This window comes from Elephas maximus, chromosome 10 (genome assembly GCF_024166365.1).
Source record: "Elephas maximus indicus isolate mEleMax1 chromosome 10, mEleMax1 primary haplotype, whole genome shotgun sequence".
Classification (NCBI taxonomy): Eukaryota; Metazoa; Chordata; class Mammalia; order Proboscidea; family Elephantidae; genus Elephas; species Elephas maximus.
In genome coordinates this window covers 105,227,924-105,246,144 of record NC_064828.1, presented here as the reverse complement: position 1 = coordinate 105,246,144, position 18,221 = coordinate 105,227,924, and the positions used below count along the sequence as shown (strand labels likewise).

General features: G+C 38.4%; 1 protein-coding gene across 1 annotated transcript in view; it reads left to right on the top strand.

Annotated features, from left to right (window-relative positions):
- The window catches only part of CATSPERB (cation channel sperm associated auxiliary subunit beta), a 147,151-nt gene that overhangs the window by 116,850 nt on the left and 12,080 nt on the right, over nt 1-18,221 (top strand). The window contains exons 19-21 of the mRNA XM_049897973.1: nt 2,091-2,281; nt 13,802-14,140; nt 16,788-16,927. Of these exons, the coding sequence (XP_049753930.1) occupies nt 2,091-2,281; nt 13,802-14,140; nt 16,788-16,927 (670 nt within the window). The remainder of the gene's footprint in view (nt 1-2,090; nt 2,282-13,801; nt 14,141-16,787; nt 16,928-18,221) is intronic.

Here is an 18,221-nt window from a genome sequence, read left to right as displayed (position 1 = left end):
ATTAAGAATTTGAGTCTCTTTTTCCAAGGGCAGGATATCGTCATCCTCCAACAACAAAAGACCTTGTAATAAACAAAGAGTTTCTTCTGTCTCAGGCATCTGGATCTTATTTTCATTTTCAACATCAGGGAAACTGACTAACTTATCCCTGTGTCTGTAAACTGAATATGGTATTTCCATTTGGAAAGAAAGTCACACCCTAACAAATTTACAGGAGTACTATCACTTAGTTAAAATGGGTGGAAGTCTTCTATTTGCCCTAAAAAAATTGGCACAGCTAAAGAATGGGTTAAAATTTTTTCCTCGTTGGAAACCCCTACAACACAAGAAGTCTGGGTACCCCGGGGAAGAAGCCTTTGCAAACTCGTAGGGTTGATTGCCGACAGTGTCACACCCATGTCCACAAGGAACGTATAAGCATCTCCATTTACTTAGAGCATTGTTTCTCCCGTTTGGGACAAGGGGACTACTGCCAAAGCCTCTATAAGCTCCCCAGAGCATTGTCACATTGATTTTTCTAAAAGTGATGCTGAAGGAGTCACCTTTTATTTATTCTTAAGCTTAAAGCAATCTGTTTCAGTGACCAGGTTTCTTGCAATATTTACATACAGTAGAAGCAGTATTATTGGTAGGAGGATTCCCTTGCTTTGGCTTTTTTCCCATGGGTTTCCGTAATTGCTGCAATTGGAGAGCCATTATTCTTTGTTTTCTTTGGTTTTTTTCTCAGCCTCTTTGTTTTGCTGTTCTATGGTTTGGTTTAATTTATAGCCTAAAGTGGCTAATTCAGAAGTATCATTACTTTCCCAATTTAACTGATGCTTTTTTAACACTTTTAAATGGATTTTTTCCTCAATTACAAAATTAATACATACCCAGACAAGACAGACCATTACCTTAGACCAAAAATATCCCCTGAAGTCTACTTAAAAGCAAACAATAGTTTAGCTTAACTAGTAAAGAATGTCTGCCTTGAGTGACAACAGCTACTCAAAGGGATAGGAATCTTAGGGGACAATGAGTTTATGTTAATGAAGAAAGAACAACTCAGAAAAGGAGGGTGGAAATGGTTGTACAACTTGAATGGAATCAATTGTGCATGTAGAAATTATTGAATAGGGGTATATTTTGCTGTGTATATTCTCAACAACAACAAAATAAATAAAATTTAGAAAAAAAGACCAAACCCCTTGCCATTGAGTTCATTCTGACTCATAGCGACCCTACAGGACAAAATAGAACTGCCCCATAGGGCTGCCAAAGCTGTAATCTTTATGGAAGCAGACTGCCACATCTTTCTTCCACAGAGCAGCTGATGGGTTTGAACCACCAAGGTTTTGGTTGGTAGCTGAGTGCTTTAACCACTGTACTACCAGGGCTTCTAGGGAAAAAAAGACAGGCAATTATAGAAAAGAAAATCATGACAACACTGATGAATTACCGTTTAGTCATTTTTATATTCATGTTAACATTTTTCACCTTGCTTTTTTTTCACTTAGACATTTTAATATGATCATTTTCCTTATGTAATTATATACTTTTTGTAAATATCATTTTAGTAGTTACCTTTTGTCTAAGTAGAGCATGTTTTATGATTTACTTAATATTCCTATTGTTGAGCATTTCCTACTTCTAACATCTACCATAATGCTGTGATGAACTTTCTCCCACCCCCTCCCCCCAAGTTTCAAGTTATTTCCTTAGGCTAGACCCCTACCAGTTGACACTTAGAATCAGAGGGGAAAAAATGTTAGAGCTCTTAATGCATAATGTCAAATTGCCTTCTAGGAAGCTTATACCAGTTTACAATTCCATCAGCAGCGGGTGAGTGCCCTATCTCCACTGAATCCTCCACTGCTGAACTCTGCCATTTAAAAATCTTTGCTAATTTGATAGATGAAAGATGGTGTCCCGTTATTGTAATTGTCATTTCATTGATTACTGATGAGATTGAACAATTGTTGACGAAACATTCATTCGTTAGTCATTTGTGATATATTTTGTTTGGAAATTATCTGTTCATAAACTTGCTCATTTAAGCTTCTGTTTAACGTTTAATTCAAATTTCTTAATGGTTGTTGGTTTGTTTTTAGGAAAACTGGATCAGCTTACATAAGAAAAGTGTTACAACATAACAATCTTAAAGGATTTTTGTCTTCAGTTATTACAGAAATTATAGATCCTTTTGGAATAGAAGAAGTGAGAGAGAGCTCTTCTTTGTCTAGTTCCGTTTTCATTACTGATGTTGGAAATTTCTCCTATAAACTTACTCTTAACTTAAAAAGTAAGTGTAATAATATAATACTTCTCTGAGGGGTAGAAAACAATGGAAAATTATTCTTTTGGAAGACAGTTCATGCTCATTTATCAAGAGCAGTAGATTTCAAATTTTAGTCCACCTAGCAGTGCGTGGAAGTCTATATATACTTAGGTTCTGAAGGAATTATTTATTTCTAATATAGTAAAACCTAGCTGTAAATAGGAAACTCTGGTGGCATAGTGGTTAAGTGCTACAGCTGCTAACCAAAGGGTCGGCAGTTCAAATCAGCCAGGCACTCCTTGGAAACTCTATAGGGCAGTTCTACTCTGTCCTATAGGGTTGCTATGAGTCGGAATCAACTTGACAGCACTGGATTTGGTTTGGTTTTGGTAGCTGTAAATTCACTGATATTTCATCAATATTAGCCTATCATTTACCCGTATGAGGTTGTTTTGTCTTTCACAGTGTCCAGGAGAAAATAGGAAGTTTACATGGATTTGGCCTATCAAAAACCTAAATGTTTAAACACCAAAAATTGGTGTAAGAGAATTTTTTTTTCTTTCTGAGTAGATACTATTCAAATCAGTCAGTGTCAACTTGAGTATTGGGAAGGCTCTTCAAAGAAGGGACAGTGAAAGCGGGCTATATAGGTGTCAAAGAAGAAAATCCCACACTCTGTTAGGAGTGAAAGAAAAAGAGTTTTATTGAAGAATAATACAGCTCAAACTGGGCAGCTCTAAGTAAAAATACAAAGCTCTCTGCCATTCAAGCAGAGAGAGAGGTCTATACATAGAAAACAAAGGAAAGGTAGAGAGTTAATGATTGATTATAGATAAGATCAGCTTCAGCTTGAAGTCCTTTGAAATGTAAAGGTCAACCACTTGGCTAGGAGGGAGTTAGTTACCACCTAGGTGAGTGGCATGTTCTTCTTAGGTGATACATGATTGCAGTCATGAACACATTTTTCCTGGAAACAAATTGTTTACATCTTGACACATTCTTCCTATGAACAAATGGTTTACATACTGACCTTTCGCTTCCTGGGAATGCATTTGGCTCTGTCGTTTTTACTCATCTGAAACAAGTGCCCCCAGTTTAAAACTTTTCTGTTTACATTTCCCCTCTTTGATTAAGCGTCTGCTAGGAGGTGCTGATCATCCACAATGAAGTAGCTTTTCTTCTGCAAGAACTTTGTTTTCTTGAGGAAATTTGGTTAATAAAAATTATTTTCTTCACCTTGCCAAACTAATGGACAAGGCCACATTTGAGGAAAATTTCTCAGTCAGGACAGAATGACAGAGGCCAGATGAAACGTACCCAGGGAGACAAAAAGGAGGTGATAGAACAACACAATCATTGGGAAAAGACTGTCAAACCAGCATGATTTTATGTGAAGGGTCAAATGGATTTGAAGTGCAGCATTTCATGAATAAAATAAGTTGAACTAAATCAAAACAGCATTTTATAATTACAATAGTAGAAATGATGTGGAATATAAAGTTTTGAAAATAAAGTAGCAATTTTTTCCACCATCCACCCAAAGAGGAAAACTGATTACTTGTAATATCAGTTAAGGAAGGAACAGGAACAATAAGGCTAGATACTACACATTGCATATGATTAACATAGAGTGTAATATTAGCACTATTGTCAGGAATATAGACACAGCAATCAGATTTTATTATGGCACAGGTATCTCCTTAGGCTGCAGTGAAAATGTCAAAGGCCATTCTATTTTGGAGTATTACTTTTCTCATCATTGGCACTTCGGTATTGATCTCTTGAAGCCCATGGCACCATCATTTAGGGCAGTTTGTATATATTTGGTTAGTATTTCTACATGTGCCATAACATCTTCAAGTCCTACTGGAGGTGGGAATACTGCCACTAGATGCCCAATCCAAAGAAATACTTATCGAGACCATCAAGGACTTAATAATGGGTACATTGGCTGGTAAAGGGAGTTCAGTTACAATATGTCCTTGAGTCCAGCTCAGGCCCAGAGTGCATCCTCCAATCCAGCCTGGCGGCAGCCAGAGCCAAAGGTTGGTTCCTCATAGTCAAAAGGTGCATTAGAGACTACCTAATAGATACCTGAGCGTCGTAGCCAATTTGTGGTGAACCAGTCAGTAGCTTGTGATTATAACTGATGCATATTCAGACATTGGAAGCCATCCCATAGGTCTGGTGATGGCTAGGTTATTCATGAGTGTGGTTAACTTGTTTCCAGCAAAGGGGAGCAACCTGACTTAGCCACCCCTTTGGGAAATTAACCAGACGAATTCATCCCACAGTTATTGATATGGGCCTACAATACAAAGAGTACTGTTTGTGGATTTGGAGCGTTCTTTAGCTAGCTCTTTTTGGGTGACTTTATTTAGTAAAGGTTGTGTTAAGACTAAAGGTTAAGTTATGGCCTGGGTTTCTTTCAAATCGGAAAAGAGGAAAATTTAGTAATATTAATTTCCTGCAGTAATGAACTATTTCTCTGTTGTTCTTGTATCCATAGATCAAGAGCAACCCAGTCAGATCCCTGTAGTGGAGAGACACACCAGGGAAGACCAGACTGACTAGAGGTTGGGAGGGCACCACATATCCAACACTTAAACCTTTTAAAATGGTGAGGATAGTCATCTGCCCAATCTAGGCAAATGTTAGTAGAGGTATGACCATAATAAAGGTAAAAAGAGGTGCATTTTCAGGCCTGGTCCAGGGTCTTGGGTCAGCCATCTGCCTCAGATGTTGTCTGCTCCTGGCTACAAGGATTTGTATATGTAACCTTTAGTTCTCCAGTGGGTTAGCTACTCCAAAGAGGAGTCTTAGCCTTTTCTAACTGTGACAAATTGATTCAAGGTTTTATTCCCTCTAATTTGTCTGCACATGGATTCCCTCTAATTTGTCTCCTCCTCCCTTCCAATGAGGTTCTAATGAGTCTTTTATTTGGTGTCTCTTCCAATATACACATTCTCCTAGGACAATGTTAGGCAGACTTCAGGGTCTAGTTTCCGTTTGTCAAGGGCTTCTCTAACCTGTGAAAGATATTCTTTGGAATATTGGATTAAAGCCTGGCAGTACTTCAGTAATTCAGGTTGAACAATGTTAGGGTCAGTACAGGCAATATAAGGAAGGACCATGGGCTTCCCAGTAATTATTTCATAGGGGGTAAGTTTGTGAGATCCAAATGGTTTAGATCTAAGATTTAAAAGAACTAATAGAAGGACTTTAGTCCAGGACAAATTTAAAGTTTCACAAAGCTTGTCTATTTGGATCTTTATTATTCCATTAGTTCTCTCTACTAGACCAGAAGACCAAAGATGATAGGGACAATGTAGCATTTGATAAATCTAATAAGTGGATGACACGACTGGTGAAATGAGTTCCCTCGTCCCTACAAAGAGTTTTTGGTGCTCCTCAAGTGGGTATGATGTTTTCAAGAAGTTTCTTTGCTGCGAAGTCTGCAGCAGCACAATGTCAGGGGAAGGCTTCTACCCAATGTGAAAATCTACAGATCATTCCTAATACATATTTATAACCATTGGAGGGTGGAAGCTGAATAAAATCTAGGGGCCATTCAAGCATAAGCCCAGAAGGTAAAGGATATTGTCTAGGTAGGACTTTAAGAGTATTGTCCAGGTAGGATTTTAAGGTGTTTTCTGGGATTGTAGTGAGGGCAAATAGGGCAGTGGGTGGTCACGTGTTTGGCAGCCTCAAAATTTTTTCTCCAATATTTTTTTAAGTTCTCAGTCATTTTATCTCATCCCATGTGGGAACCTCTTGTAAACCTCACATTATAGGAACATGCAGGAAATTGGGTAAGACAGTTTTCTTATTAGGTCCAGTCCACAATTTAGTGGCAGAACCTTGGTGACAACTTGCCTTTTCCTAGGATTTAATTTCACGTGTTTAGCCTACTTGTTGGCATTTTAAAGGTTTTCCTAAAGTTAATTCATGAAGGCTGGAGTAATGAATAGACAAATTTCGGGAGTCCCTTTATTTATCATAAGTGCAGAGATAACTCGAGAGACAGCTCATTTCGCTGCCATATCAGCAAGATTATTTCCTCTAACTTCTTCAGTTTGGGGTATTCCTTTTGGTTGATTAGCTTGTGTTTTGATCACAGCAATTTCAGATAGGAGATATGGAGTGTCTAGAAGATCCGCTACTGAAGCTTTGTTTTTCATGGCATTTATAAATCCTCTTTGTTTCCATAGCATGCCAAAATCATTTACAATTCCAAAATAATATCTAATGTCTGTAAAAATGCTAACAGATTTTCCTGAAGCAATTCTACAAGCTCTAGTAAGGGCAATTAATTCCGATTGTTGGGCTGAAGTGGCTTCAGACCAGACAGTAGAAGTCATAACAACATGTCCTGCTTGATAGTGAGGACTAGGTGGATTAGGTTTTAAATAGTAACCATCCATAAACAAAACTAAATCAGGATTAGTTGAAGGGGTCCCTTTTAAGTCTTTCTGAGAGGTTAAAAGTTGCTTAGTCAAGTCTAGACAATCATGTGTGGGATAGTTGTTCTCATTGGTTGCAGAAAGAGTAGCTGGATTTAAACAGGTTACGGAGTATAGTCTAATGTTAGGTGCAGCCAGAAGGAGAACTTCATAGAAGGCGAGCCTGCTGACAGGAAGGTGTTGTGTCAAGGCAGAATTAAGTAAGACAAACACAGCATGGGGCACGCAGACATCTAAAAAGTTTCACAGCACCACATCTTCTGTGGTTTCCACTAGTTTGGCAGTAGCAGCCTTAGCTGTATGACAGGAAGGGTATGCCCTGGCTATAGGGTCAAGCTGCAGGCTATAATAAACTAGAGGTCTTTGTTGTCCTCCATGTTTTGGGGCTAGTATGCCTAAAGCATTTCCAGGTACTCCATGTACAAGTAAGGAAAAATCTAGGTGTAATTAGAAAAACCTAGAGCAGGCATGTTCATTAAAGCTCCTTTTAATTGAACTATGGTGTCTCAATCTTCTGGCACAACAATAGCCACAGAGTCCTAGGAACCCCTGTGGCTGTTTCTTTGTTTCAGGTATAGGACACACAAGAATTGCTTCTTTCCATTGAGGATCATTGGAGATACCCTCTACAGAAATTAGATGACCCAAATATTTAACAGAAGACTGAGATAATTATAAGTTTTCTTTGGAAACCTTATACCCACCAGCAGCCACATGTTTTAATAAAGCTACACTGTTGTCAAGGCAGGCCTGCTGGGAGGTTGAGCAAACTAACAGATCATCAACATATTGCAGCAATGTGGATTTGTTTGTAAACTGTAAGGGCTGCAAATCCACATGCAGAAGCTGAGAAAAATAGGTGGGAGATTCAGTAAATCCATGGGACATTATAGTTCAGATGAATTGTTAACTTTCAGAATGCACAGGAATACTGAAAATGGCGCTGCAAAGACCCACAATCATAAAATGAGTTGCGTCTGAAGCGACATTGAAAAGTGATAAATGAGGATTACAGACTACTGGGAATCTAGGAATAACAATACAGTTGATTCCACACAAATCTTGAACAAATCTTCAGCCCTTATTATTTGTTTTTTTTAACAGGAATATTACAAGGCCTAGTACAAAGGAAAACTAAACTCTTAGAAAGGAAATCTTGTATGATGGGAGCTAGTCCTTCTTTTGCTTCTTGTTTGAGTGGATACTGGGGAATTTTGGGCAGAGGTTTAGATAAATCTATCTGAATTTTAATTGGCTCAACTAACAAAACTTGACCTATGTCTGTAGATGTGGTGGCCCATAAGGTTTCAGGAACCAGAGAAAAGGTGTCAGAAGGGAGAGGACTAGGCTGAGTTGAATTTTGAAGAAGGATGACAAGTGCTTGCATATAGCAAATGGCTTTTTATTCCTGAATATTGTCTAATTCAGACCCTGTCTCTGTTGACTTAGGTTTATCAGGCAGACTCAATAACATTTTCCACTTTTCATTAAATTTTAAATAGTAATTCCACTTGGATAAATGACCTCTTCCCAAAATATTAATAGGTATATCAGAATTGAGCAAAAAAAGGTATAAATCTTCAATAGGACCAAGGTATAGTGAAATAGGTTGGAAAAGAATCAACATTTGTTTATGATTTATGACCCACACTAATTTTGAGGTTTTACTACTCTGGGGCAGGGGCTTTTGTGAACAGGTGGGGTTAATAGCAGATAGCATGGATCCAGTGTCAATTAAAAATTAGCAACGTTCTCATTTAATAAGTATTTTCTCCCTGGGGATTATGAGCCAACATAGGAAAAGTCCCTGTTTTGTCCCCAGAGCTTCTACATTCTGAATCAGATTGTAGAGGTTTTTTCAGGGGGGGAGGTGGGAACATGTCAGTCTTTTTTTTTTTTAATTTATATTTTATAGCGTTTATTTGTCCATTTACAACAATGACAAATACCTGTCTTTGTGCCATTGGGAGGTTTAGAATTTTTCTTTTGATTTGGAGAGTGTAACTGTTGCAACTGAAGGGCCATTAATTTATTAGCCTTAGATGCTTTTTCAGCCTCAAGAGCCTGGGAAAGTTTTTAGGCTAAGTTGGTTAGCTCAACAACAGAAACTGTCTCCCAGCCTAATTAATGTCACTTTACTAAGGCTGAGATCTCAGGTTTAAGACTGGATATGAAAACAGCATTGAAAGTTCCAGAAGCTCCAGGTATAGCCAAAGAAAGGCCAGAGTGTTCAGAAAACTTTTGGAGCAGCCAAGTCTGATAAGCATAAACACTTGCATCTTTATTTTGTTTACAAGAGTGAATTTTAGTCCAATCAATTAGTGGAGGAAAGGCCTTTGGGATAGTCTCTAGCAATTTTTACTCATGTCCCAATAGTCTTCCAACAGCTCAGTGACCGTCTTATCAATATTTAAGTCTAAATTGTCCTTGGAGTCTTTCCATTCTGCCTGTTTAAGCCATAATTGGGCTTCCTCTAGGCCAGTAATCATGTGAACAAGCTAATATAAGTCAAGGATCTCAGGCAGGTAGACTTCAACAAGGACTTTTAATTCTTCAGAAAATTTGCAGGGGTAGGGGTCAGTATGAGTAGGAATTGGCTCAACAGCAATAGAGTTTGATTTGGGTTTTCAAAGAGTTTGGGAAAGTTTTTCACAATGCTACATAATTCTGAGCTTGTCCACAGGGCAAATGTGATATAAGGGGAATCTTTGACTTTTTTTTTTTTTTTTTGACATTATTCCTGGGGTGAATTTTAAAGGCCACTTCAAGCAAGGGTTTATTTGCCAATTTTTCTTTATTCTGCTTAATTTAGAGACAGTGTCCTGCAGGGAAATAATTTTACTGTCTTGATGTTTTTAGAGACCTCAATATACCAATCAAAATAGGCACCCCACTGGGACTGTTTAAACGAGAGCCTCAGTTCTCTAATTTACTGTACAGAAAAGCTAAGTTAGAGAGATTAAAAGAATCCCCAAGTGACCATTGATTTTCCAAACTGTCTCAAGTGAGGTTATGACAGACAGACAAGAACATGCACCATAAGGAACCATAATGTTTGTTCATATAGTGAGCAGGAATCCCAGAAGGTAGCTCGAAATCTCCTTTAGACACAGCATTCTTCATTTTATAATGACAGTAACAACAAAACAAACTTTTACTTACAAGAACCAAAATAAAACTCAAGAAGCTATCAACACAAGGGAGCTGAGCTTGGATTCAAGAGGTTTTTTACCTAGAATGATTCCCAAGAAGTTCCAGAAGCAGAGAGCCCAAAGCAACTCAGCAGATACTGTGCCCATGTCTGGATGCCCCAGGAATTGTCAAAGATAATGCACCTTGGAAGTCCTGCTTCTGACACCAGAAATGTCAAAGAAGAAAATTCCACAGTCTTTTAGGAGTGAAAGAGTTTTACTGAGGAATAATACAGCTCAAGCTAGGCAGTGCTAAGTAAAAATACAAAGCAATCCACCATTCAAGCAGAGAGAAGGGTCTATATACACAGAGAACAAAGTAAAGGTAGGGGGCTAATAACTGGTTATAGATAAGATCAGCTGCAGCTTGAAGTCCTTTGAAATGTAAAGTTTGGCCACTTGGCTAGTAGGGAGTGAGTTACCACCTAGGTGAGTGGTCCCAGTCAGTTCAATTATACATGATTGCAGTCATGAACACATATTTCCTGGGAACAACTTGTTTACATCTTGACACATTCTTCCCATGACCAAATGGTTTACATGCTGACATTTTGCTTCCTGAGAATGCTTATTGGCTGTATCATTCTTACCTCATTCTTATATCCATCACAAGTGCCTATGAAACTTTTCATTTTACATAAGTCATTGTTATGTTAATTTCACAGGAGATAACATCAAAGCATGAGAAGTGTTTCAGTTACAGAAACAGAATTGCCAAGGACATGATGTACATCCTCAAACACAGCCTCTAGTCAGACCTGCACATAGATCAAGAGGCAGTCGTTTGAACAGAACAAAGGGAAACTGCATGGTTTAAAGTCAGGAAAGGTGTGTGTCGGGTTGTATTCTTTCACCATACTTACTCAATCTGTATGCTGAACAAATAATCTGAGAAACTAGACCATATGAAGAAGAGTGGGGCATCAGGATTGGAGGAAGACTCATTGACAACCTGCATAAAGCAGATAACACAAAGTGAAGTGAAAGTGAAGAGGACTTGAAGCACTTACTAATGAAGATCAAAGACTATGGTCTTCAGTATGGATTACACCACAAAACTGGACCAATAAGCAACATCGTGATAAATGGAGAAACAATTGAAGTTGTCAAGGATTTCATTTTACTTGGATCCACAGTCAATACCCATGGAAGCAGCAGTCAAGAAATCAAATGACACACTGCATTGGAAAAATATGCAGCAAAAGACCTCTTTGGAGTGTTAAACAGTAAAGATGTCACTTTAAGGACTAAGATGTGCCTGACCCAAGACTCATATGCGTGTGAAACCTGGGCAATGAATAAGGAAGAGCAAAGAAGAATTGACACCTTCGAATTATGGTTTTGGTGAAGAATATTGAATATACCGTGGACTGCCAAAAGAACGAACAATCTGTCTTGAAAGAAGTACATCCCGAATGCTCCTTAGAAGTGAGAATGGCAACACTTCGTCTTACATACTTTGGACATGTTCTCAGGAGAGATCATTGCCCAGAGAGGGACATCATGCTTGGTAAAGTGGAGGGTCAGCAAAAAAGAGGAAGACCCATTTAAGATGCATCAATTGGTCTCAACCCACCTGGATCAAAGGAAAATGAAGAACACCAAGGTCACAAGATAATTATGAGCCCAAGAGACAGAAAGGGCCATATGAACTAGAGACTTACATCGTCCTGAGACCAGTGGAACTAGATGGTGCCCGGCCACAACCAATGACTGCCCTGACAGGGAGCACAACAGAGAACCTCTGAGGGAGCAGGAGAAGAGTGGGATGCAGACCCTAAATTCTTATAAAAAGACCAGACTTAACAGTCTGACTGAGACTAGAAGAATCCTGGCAGTCATGGTCCCCAAACCTTCAGTTGGCCCAGGACAGGAACCATTCTCAAGACAACTCATCAGACATTGATTGGACTGGACAATGGGTTGGGGAGAGATACTGATGAGGAGTGAGCTACTTGTATCAGGTGGACACTTGAGACTGTATTGGCATCTCCTGTGTATAGGGGAGAGGGGAGGGTAGAGAGGGTTAGAAACTAGCAAAATGGTCATGAAAGGAGAGACTGGAAGCAAGGAGTGGGCTGACTCATTAGGGGGAGAGTAAATGGGAGTATGTAGTAAGGTGTATACAAGTTTATATGTGAGAGACTGACTTAATTTGTAAACTTTCACTTAGAGCACAATAAAAATTATTAAAGAAAAAAAAAACAACAACACTGTGAGCCAAATAAAACACATCTGCATACAAATGGGAAAAAAAAAAAAAAAAGAGGAAGACCCTCAGTGAGATGGATTGACCTGGCGGCTGCAACAATGGGCTGAAGCATAACAACAATTATGAGGGTGGTGCAGGACTGGGCAGGTTTCATTCTGTTGTACATAGGGTGGCTATGGGTCAGAACCACTACATTACTAAGGCCACTTGAAAAATGAGTATAGATACAGAAAGAAATCAATCCAAGGTCTAATCCCTGACATTCCAACATTTAGTGGTCATGGACGTGGGGAAGAATCAGGAAAGGAAAGCAATGGTCTAGTCAGAGAAAAACTAAGAGAGAATGTGTTTCAGAAGTCAGGTGAAGATGTTTCAAGAAGGAAGGCATACTCCAGTGTTACATGCTATTGATAGGCCAGGTGAGATAGGGAAGGAAAACTGGCCAATGTATCTGTGTGAAAGTTACTGGGAACCTTGACAAGGTTGTTGGGTAGAGTAGTGTAGATAAAAGTTTGATTGGGATGGGTTCAAAAAATTATGAGAGGGGAGGAATTGAAGACCATGAATAATGACAACCCTTTCAGGGAGTTTCGCTATCAAGGGGAGGAGAGAAATTACGTGGCAGTTGGAGAGAATGTTGGAAGGGATTTTTTGTGATTGGTTTGTTTAAAATGGAGGTAATTAAAGGATGTGCACGTAATAAAAGGAAATGATAGTGTTCTTTTCTGAATATTTCTAGCTTTTTTTCAGAATGAGGAAAGCATTGTTGCTGTCATTTTGTTTCATGACCTATCAAAAATATTTGACAGTGATGACCTTCCTTTCCTTGAAACTGCATCTTCCCTTGGCTTCACTAATGTTCACTCTGAAGGTTTTTCTTTTATCATTTCTTCCTTGTTTCCTTTGTGGGATTTTTCACCTGGTCCTGGTGGTGAATGGTTAAACACTCGGCTGCTGACCAAAAGGTTGGTGGTTTGAACCCACCCAGCGGCTCCATGGGAGAAAGACCTGGTGACCTGCTTCTGTAAAGATTACAGCCTAGAAAACCCTAGGGAGTAGTTCTACTCTGTCACATGGGGTTGCTAAGAGTGAGAATCAACTTGCTGGCACCCAACAACAATAATGTTCCTTAAATGATCTAAGTTCCTACTCTAGAACCTCTTTCCTTCTAAATCTTCATGCTATCCTTGAAAAATTATTTATCCATTCAACAAATATTTAATGAGCACTTTCTATGTGATAGGGACTGGGAAAGCCTGATGGTGTAGTGGCTAAATGCTATAGCTGCTAACCAACAGGTCAGGAGTTCAAATCCACCAGGCACTCCTTGGAAACTCTATGGGCCAGTTCTACCCTGTCCTATAGGGTTGCTATGAGTTGGAATCAGGTTTGTTTGTTTTTTGGTTTTATAATTACTTAGCCCTAAAACATTTTTCTCCTGCTGAGAATTTTGTAGAACTAGCTTCAAAGTACACATTAAAGTATAGGTTTGTGGTTGTGGTATTAGTAATAAACATTCTATAAAATAAATTATTTTAAATTCAGTGAATTAAGAAAACTTCAAGTTGAAGTCTGAAGTCTGGCAAATGTGGTCTCTGGTTAAGAACATAGTTTAAAACTCAAGTATGCTAGCTGAACATTGGCCATTTTCTTTTATACCAAATATTTTCTCTTTTAGCTCCAGATGTTAATTCTTCATTTCGACATTGGGATCTCCAGAAGACGGTGGTGATTCCTGGTTATAGCAGCTTCCTGATCACAGCAATTTTAGATGATACGAATGCTTTAGCTATTGCCACCATGCCTAAAAGAGCACCCGTCAATATGACCTTTCTAGAAAACACCTGGTTCTTATACAACTTTGGGCTAAGTAGTAGAAGAACGTGGAGAATATTTTCAAAACGATGTAATTATTGGTTTCAACAACTTGATAAGTCACTATCCCTCAATATCCTGAGATACATTGATCTTGGAAAATATCATACTTTAAGTGTTAAGATCATACCTCATGCAAGAGGTAAGTTTGTTTTTATTGGGAAACATCAATAATTGCTTTTCTTGAATGTGAAATATACCCTTATACATAAAGTTCCTTTATGTTTGGTTTCCCAAGTAGTCTACTAAGAACAGAATTAGCTTCTAATTATTGACCAAATACTATGCAGACAGCCCTGTATTGTTTTTTATACATTATTTTACTTTGTTTTTTATACATTATTTAATGCTTATAAGAAAATTCATTGCCTTAGAGTTGATTCTGACCCATAATGACTCTATAGGACAGAGGAGAACCACCCCATAGGGTTTCCGAGGAGCAGCTGGTGGATTTGAACTGCCGACCTTTTGGTTAGCAGCAGAGCTGTTAACCACTGCACCACCGGGGCTCCCTTAATGCTTATAATGTCCCTAAAAAGCTAGACTATAATCTTCATTGTACAATTAAGACAATGACGTTATCAGTCCATGTTAATACAGGATTTTAATTTTGATTTTGCTTTACTCTAAAAAGAAAACTTTTGACTACTTCAGCATTGTTGTATTTATTTCAAGTATTTATTTTAAGCCCCCCAAAAAACATTTTAAATAGAATTCTATTCTTTCCCTCATTTTTCCTGTTTTTTTTTTTTTTTCTTATATACAAAACTTATTAAATATTCTGGGCAGGTGGCACACTGGAAAAAAATAAAATAAAAAATTTTAGTAAATAACTGAGCTAGAAAGAGAGGCAGGAAGAAGGGAGGACGGGAGGGCAGGCAGGAGAGAAAGTAAAGAAAAGCCTGTCACAGAAGTGAAAAGGGAACTCAGAACCAAAGCAACTAGTTAATGTGTGGCTGAAGGATGTAAGGCTCAGATATAGGCCCTTTGGGCAGTGGGCTGAGTTTTATACCCAAGCATTGACAGAAAGTGTGGCCAGAGAAACATCAAATCATGAAGAGAAGAGCAGGAAAACTCTACCCACCAGCCCAAAGAAGAAACCAGGGAGAGTATCATCTCCATGGGTCTCAAAGCGGGGGGAAAGAATCTCCTGTAAAAAACCCAAAATCTAAGACTACTATACCCAGAAACTATCCACCAGATGCCGGAATCCCAAACCAAGATATAATTATAACCCCTGGTCCCTAGAATAAGCAAGCACAAACCCTCCACAGGAACACTTTCATAACCCAGGTAGCATGGAGTTCCATGGTAAAATCAATAACCGTTGAACATGAATTGAGGAAAAGAATTTAAACACTACTTAAGGAAAGGAAATGATCCAATGTAAGGGAGAGTCAACAGGCATGGAAAACAAGAAGCTGGGATGATAGACAAACCAGAAAGACTGTTAAGTATGTGCTAAACTCTTCAACAGGTAAAAGAAGGTATGTGAAACATAATGAAAGGACAAAACACTATTTTTAAGAAGGCTGGTTTGAAAAACAGAACCAAATACAATGTATATAAACAAAAATTACAGGGCTTGAAAAAAATTGGAGGACATGTAGTTCCACGTTGTTGTGGATTAAATATCCTGAAACCTCCTTAGAAGTTTTTTCCCATTGATGATATGCCTAATTTTCCACATTTCTTTCAAGTAATTTTAGAGTTTTAATCTTACAGTTTTAACTTTAATTATTCACATTTTGTTTTGGCGTATTGTAGGTGGTAAGTAAGAGCTGTTCTAACATCATTTATTGAATAATGAATTCTCCACTGATTTCAAAGTATAGCTTTATCTTAGTATGCTGTTTGCCTATTTATTTTGACCGTTTCTGGATTTTTTTATTCTGTGACATTGTTATCTCTCTATGTTCTGTCACCAGTAGTATGATGCTATAATTATTTTAGCTTTGAAATATACCAAATTTCAGTTGGGATCCAATCAGTATTATTTATTCAGTTTGATGGAAGCAAATAGTTAAATTAACTCAATTGCCTCTGTGAAGAAAAAGCCTAGTCCTAGCTACTCAAAATGTGGTCCCTGGACCAGCAGCATGAGTATCACCTGGGTTAGAAGTGCCGAATCTCAGGCCCCACTCCAGACCTGCTGAATCAGAATCTTCGTTTTAACAAAATCCCCAGTTCAGGTTTAGAAGGCACTGGCCACATCACTGGTTTAAGGGAACCAGCTGCAGGTGAAACCTCAGGCAAGTCGCTTACTCCTCACCTCTGGTTTACTGATTCGTGAAAATGGCAATAGACTAAATAGTATTTCAGATACTTTTTTCCTTTAAAGTGCTTAGTAAGGAGAGGTTGCAAGCGTGTGACCTGCAGGCAGAAATCGGTGTGATGACTTATCTTGCGTGAACTGCCTAGGAGCTTTCTCTTGGCAACAACTCACTGGCAGCCCTTTAAACTGAGCATGTGCTCCTCAGTTTTTCTTCTGAATTAACCAACTCAGTGTGTCCAGTATTACCCATCTACCTGGTGAGGAGCGAGGGCTGGAGGAGAGTGACAATTCCTTGAGTAAATAGAAAACAATTGTAAAAGTAGATTGTTCTAAGAACTGTTAAAGCTGACTATCTATACATAAATTGCTAACTATATTTGCAGCCATTGTGGTGCCTTCATAACAGATTGTATAAAAAAAAATAGATATTCTAAAATCCTGATTACCCCATCATTACTAAATTGATTTAAAATTTTTCAGTATTTAACATTAACTGGTGACCTTGTTTCCATAGGTTTTCAAATGCTTGATGTACCACCAGTGAAAGTATTAGTTGGAAACCCAAGTTTGTTGGATGTTAGAGCTGAAGGTTTTTTTGATGATACTGGTAGTTATCTACTGAACATTACTTTATCTAGCAAAATTTTACGCCAGGTAAGATTTTCTTTACTAATAACAGATTTCCCCCCCAAAAATTATTAATTCCGATCATTTCTAATGTGAGCTAAAATTAGAGGAAAAGTTCCATTTAATCCAACCTATCAAGGATGACCAGTGGCGAAGTGGTTAAGAGTTTGTCTGCTAACCAAACGGTCGGCAGTTTGAATCCACGAGCCACTCCTTAGAAACCCTGTGGGGCAGTTCTACTCTGTCCTATAGGGTTGCTGTGAGTTGGTTTCGACTCTATGGCACCGGGTATGGGTTTTTCCTTTTTTGATATCAACGAAGACTAAGCACTGTTAACATTTTGGGTATCAAAAAAAAAAAAAAAAAAAAAAAAAGGGCAGTGTAGCAGCACAGAATAGTAATAATGGCTGAGAATTTTCCAAAATTAATGACCCACTCCAAACCACAGATCAAGGAAGCTCAGAGGATAACATGCCAAATAGATACCAAAAAAATCTACACCTAGGCATACCGTATCCAAACTTCAGAAAGTCAGAGACAAAGAGAAAACCTTGAAAGAAGTTGGGGTAGGGGGGGATGCCTTACCTATTAAAGAACAAGAATAAGAGTTACATTGAGCATCTCTTCAGGAACCATGCATGAAAGAAGAGAGTGGAAGGCAATATTTAAAACCTGGCCCATAATCAAATTTCCCCAATTAAAAATATTTTTACAGTTAGTTTGAATTGGGATCCAAACAAGATTCACACAGTCCATGTGGTTGTTTTATCTCTTAAGTCTCTTTTACTCAAAGGCACTCCCCACTCCATGTTTCTTCCCTTACCATCAAATTGTTGCAGAAGTCAGGTCAGTTTTACTGTAGAATGTCAAACATTCTGGATTTTTCTCTTTGCCTCTTTGTGTCTTATTTAACTTGTACCATTATCCCCCGTTACCTTTAACCGTGGAGCTCTGCTTAGATTCAGGTTCAGTGTGTTTTGGCAAGAATACATCACAGAAGGTGCTACAACACCATGTTTTACCTACGGAGTATGAGTAAGGGGCAAAACTCTCACTACTAAAAGCCCACTACACCACTACAGTTATTAGTATTTCTACATTTTTCCAAACCCCCAAAACACTTTAAAATTTCAAACAGAATGTATCCAGTTTTGTTGAGGGTTTGATATTGTTCAAAGATCAAATACATTTACTGTGCGTGAATTCCTACCAAAAACATCATCAAAGCAAATGTCCAGGTGCTGGTCATCAATCCGAGTTGGATGGTGTTTATGAAATAAGTCCTTCCTGATGCTTGCTCATTTCCAAATGTTTTCCCACA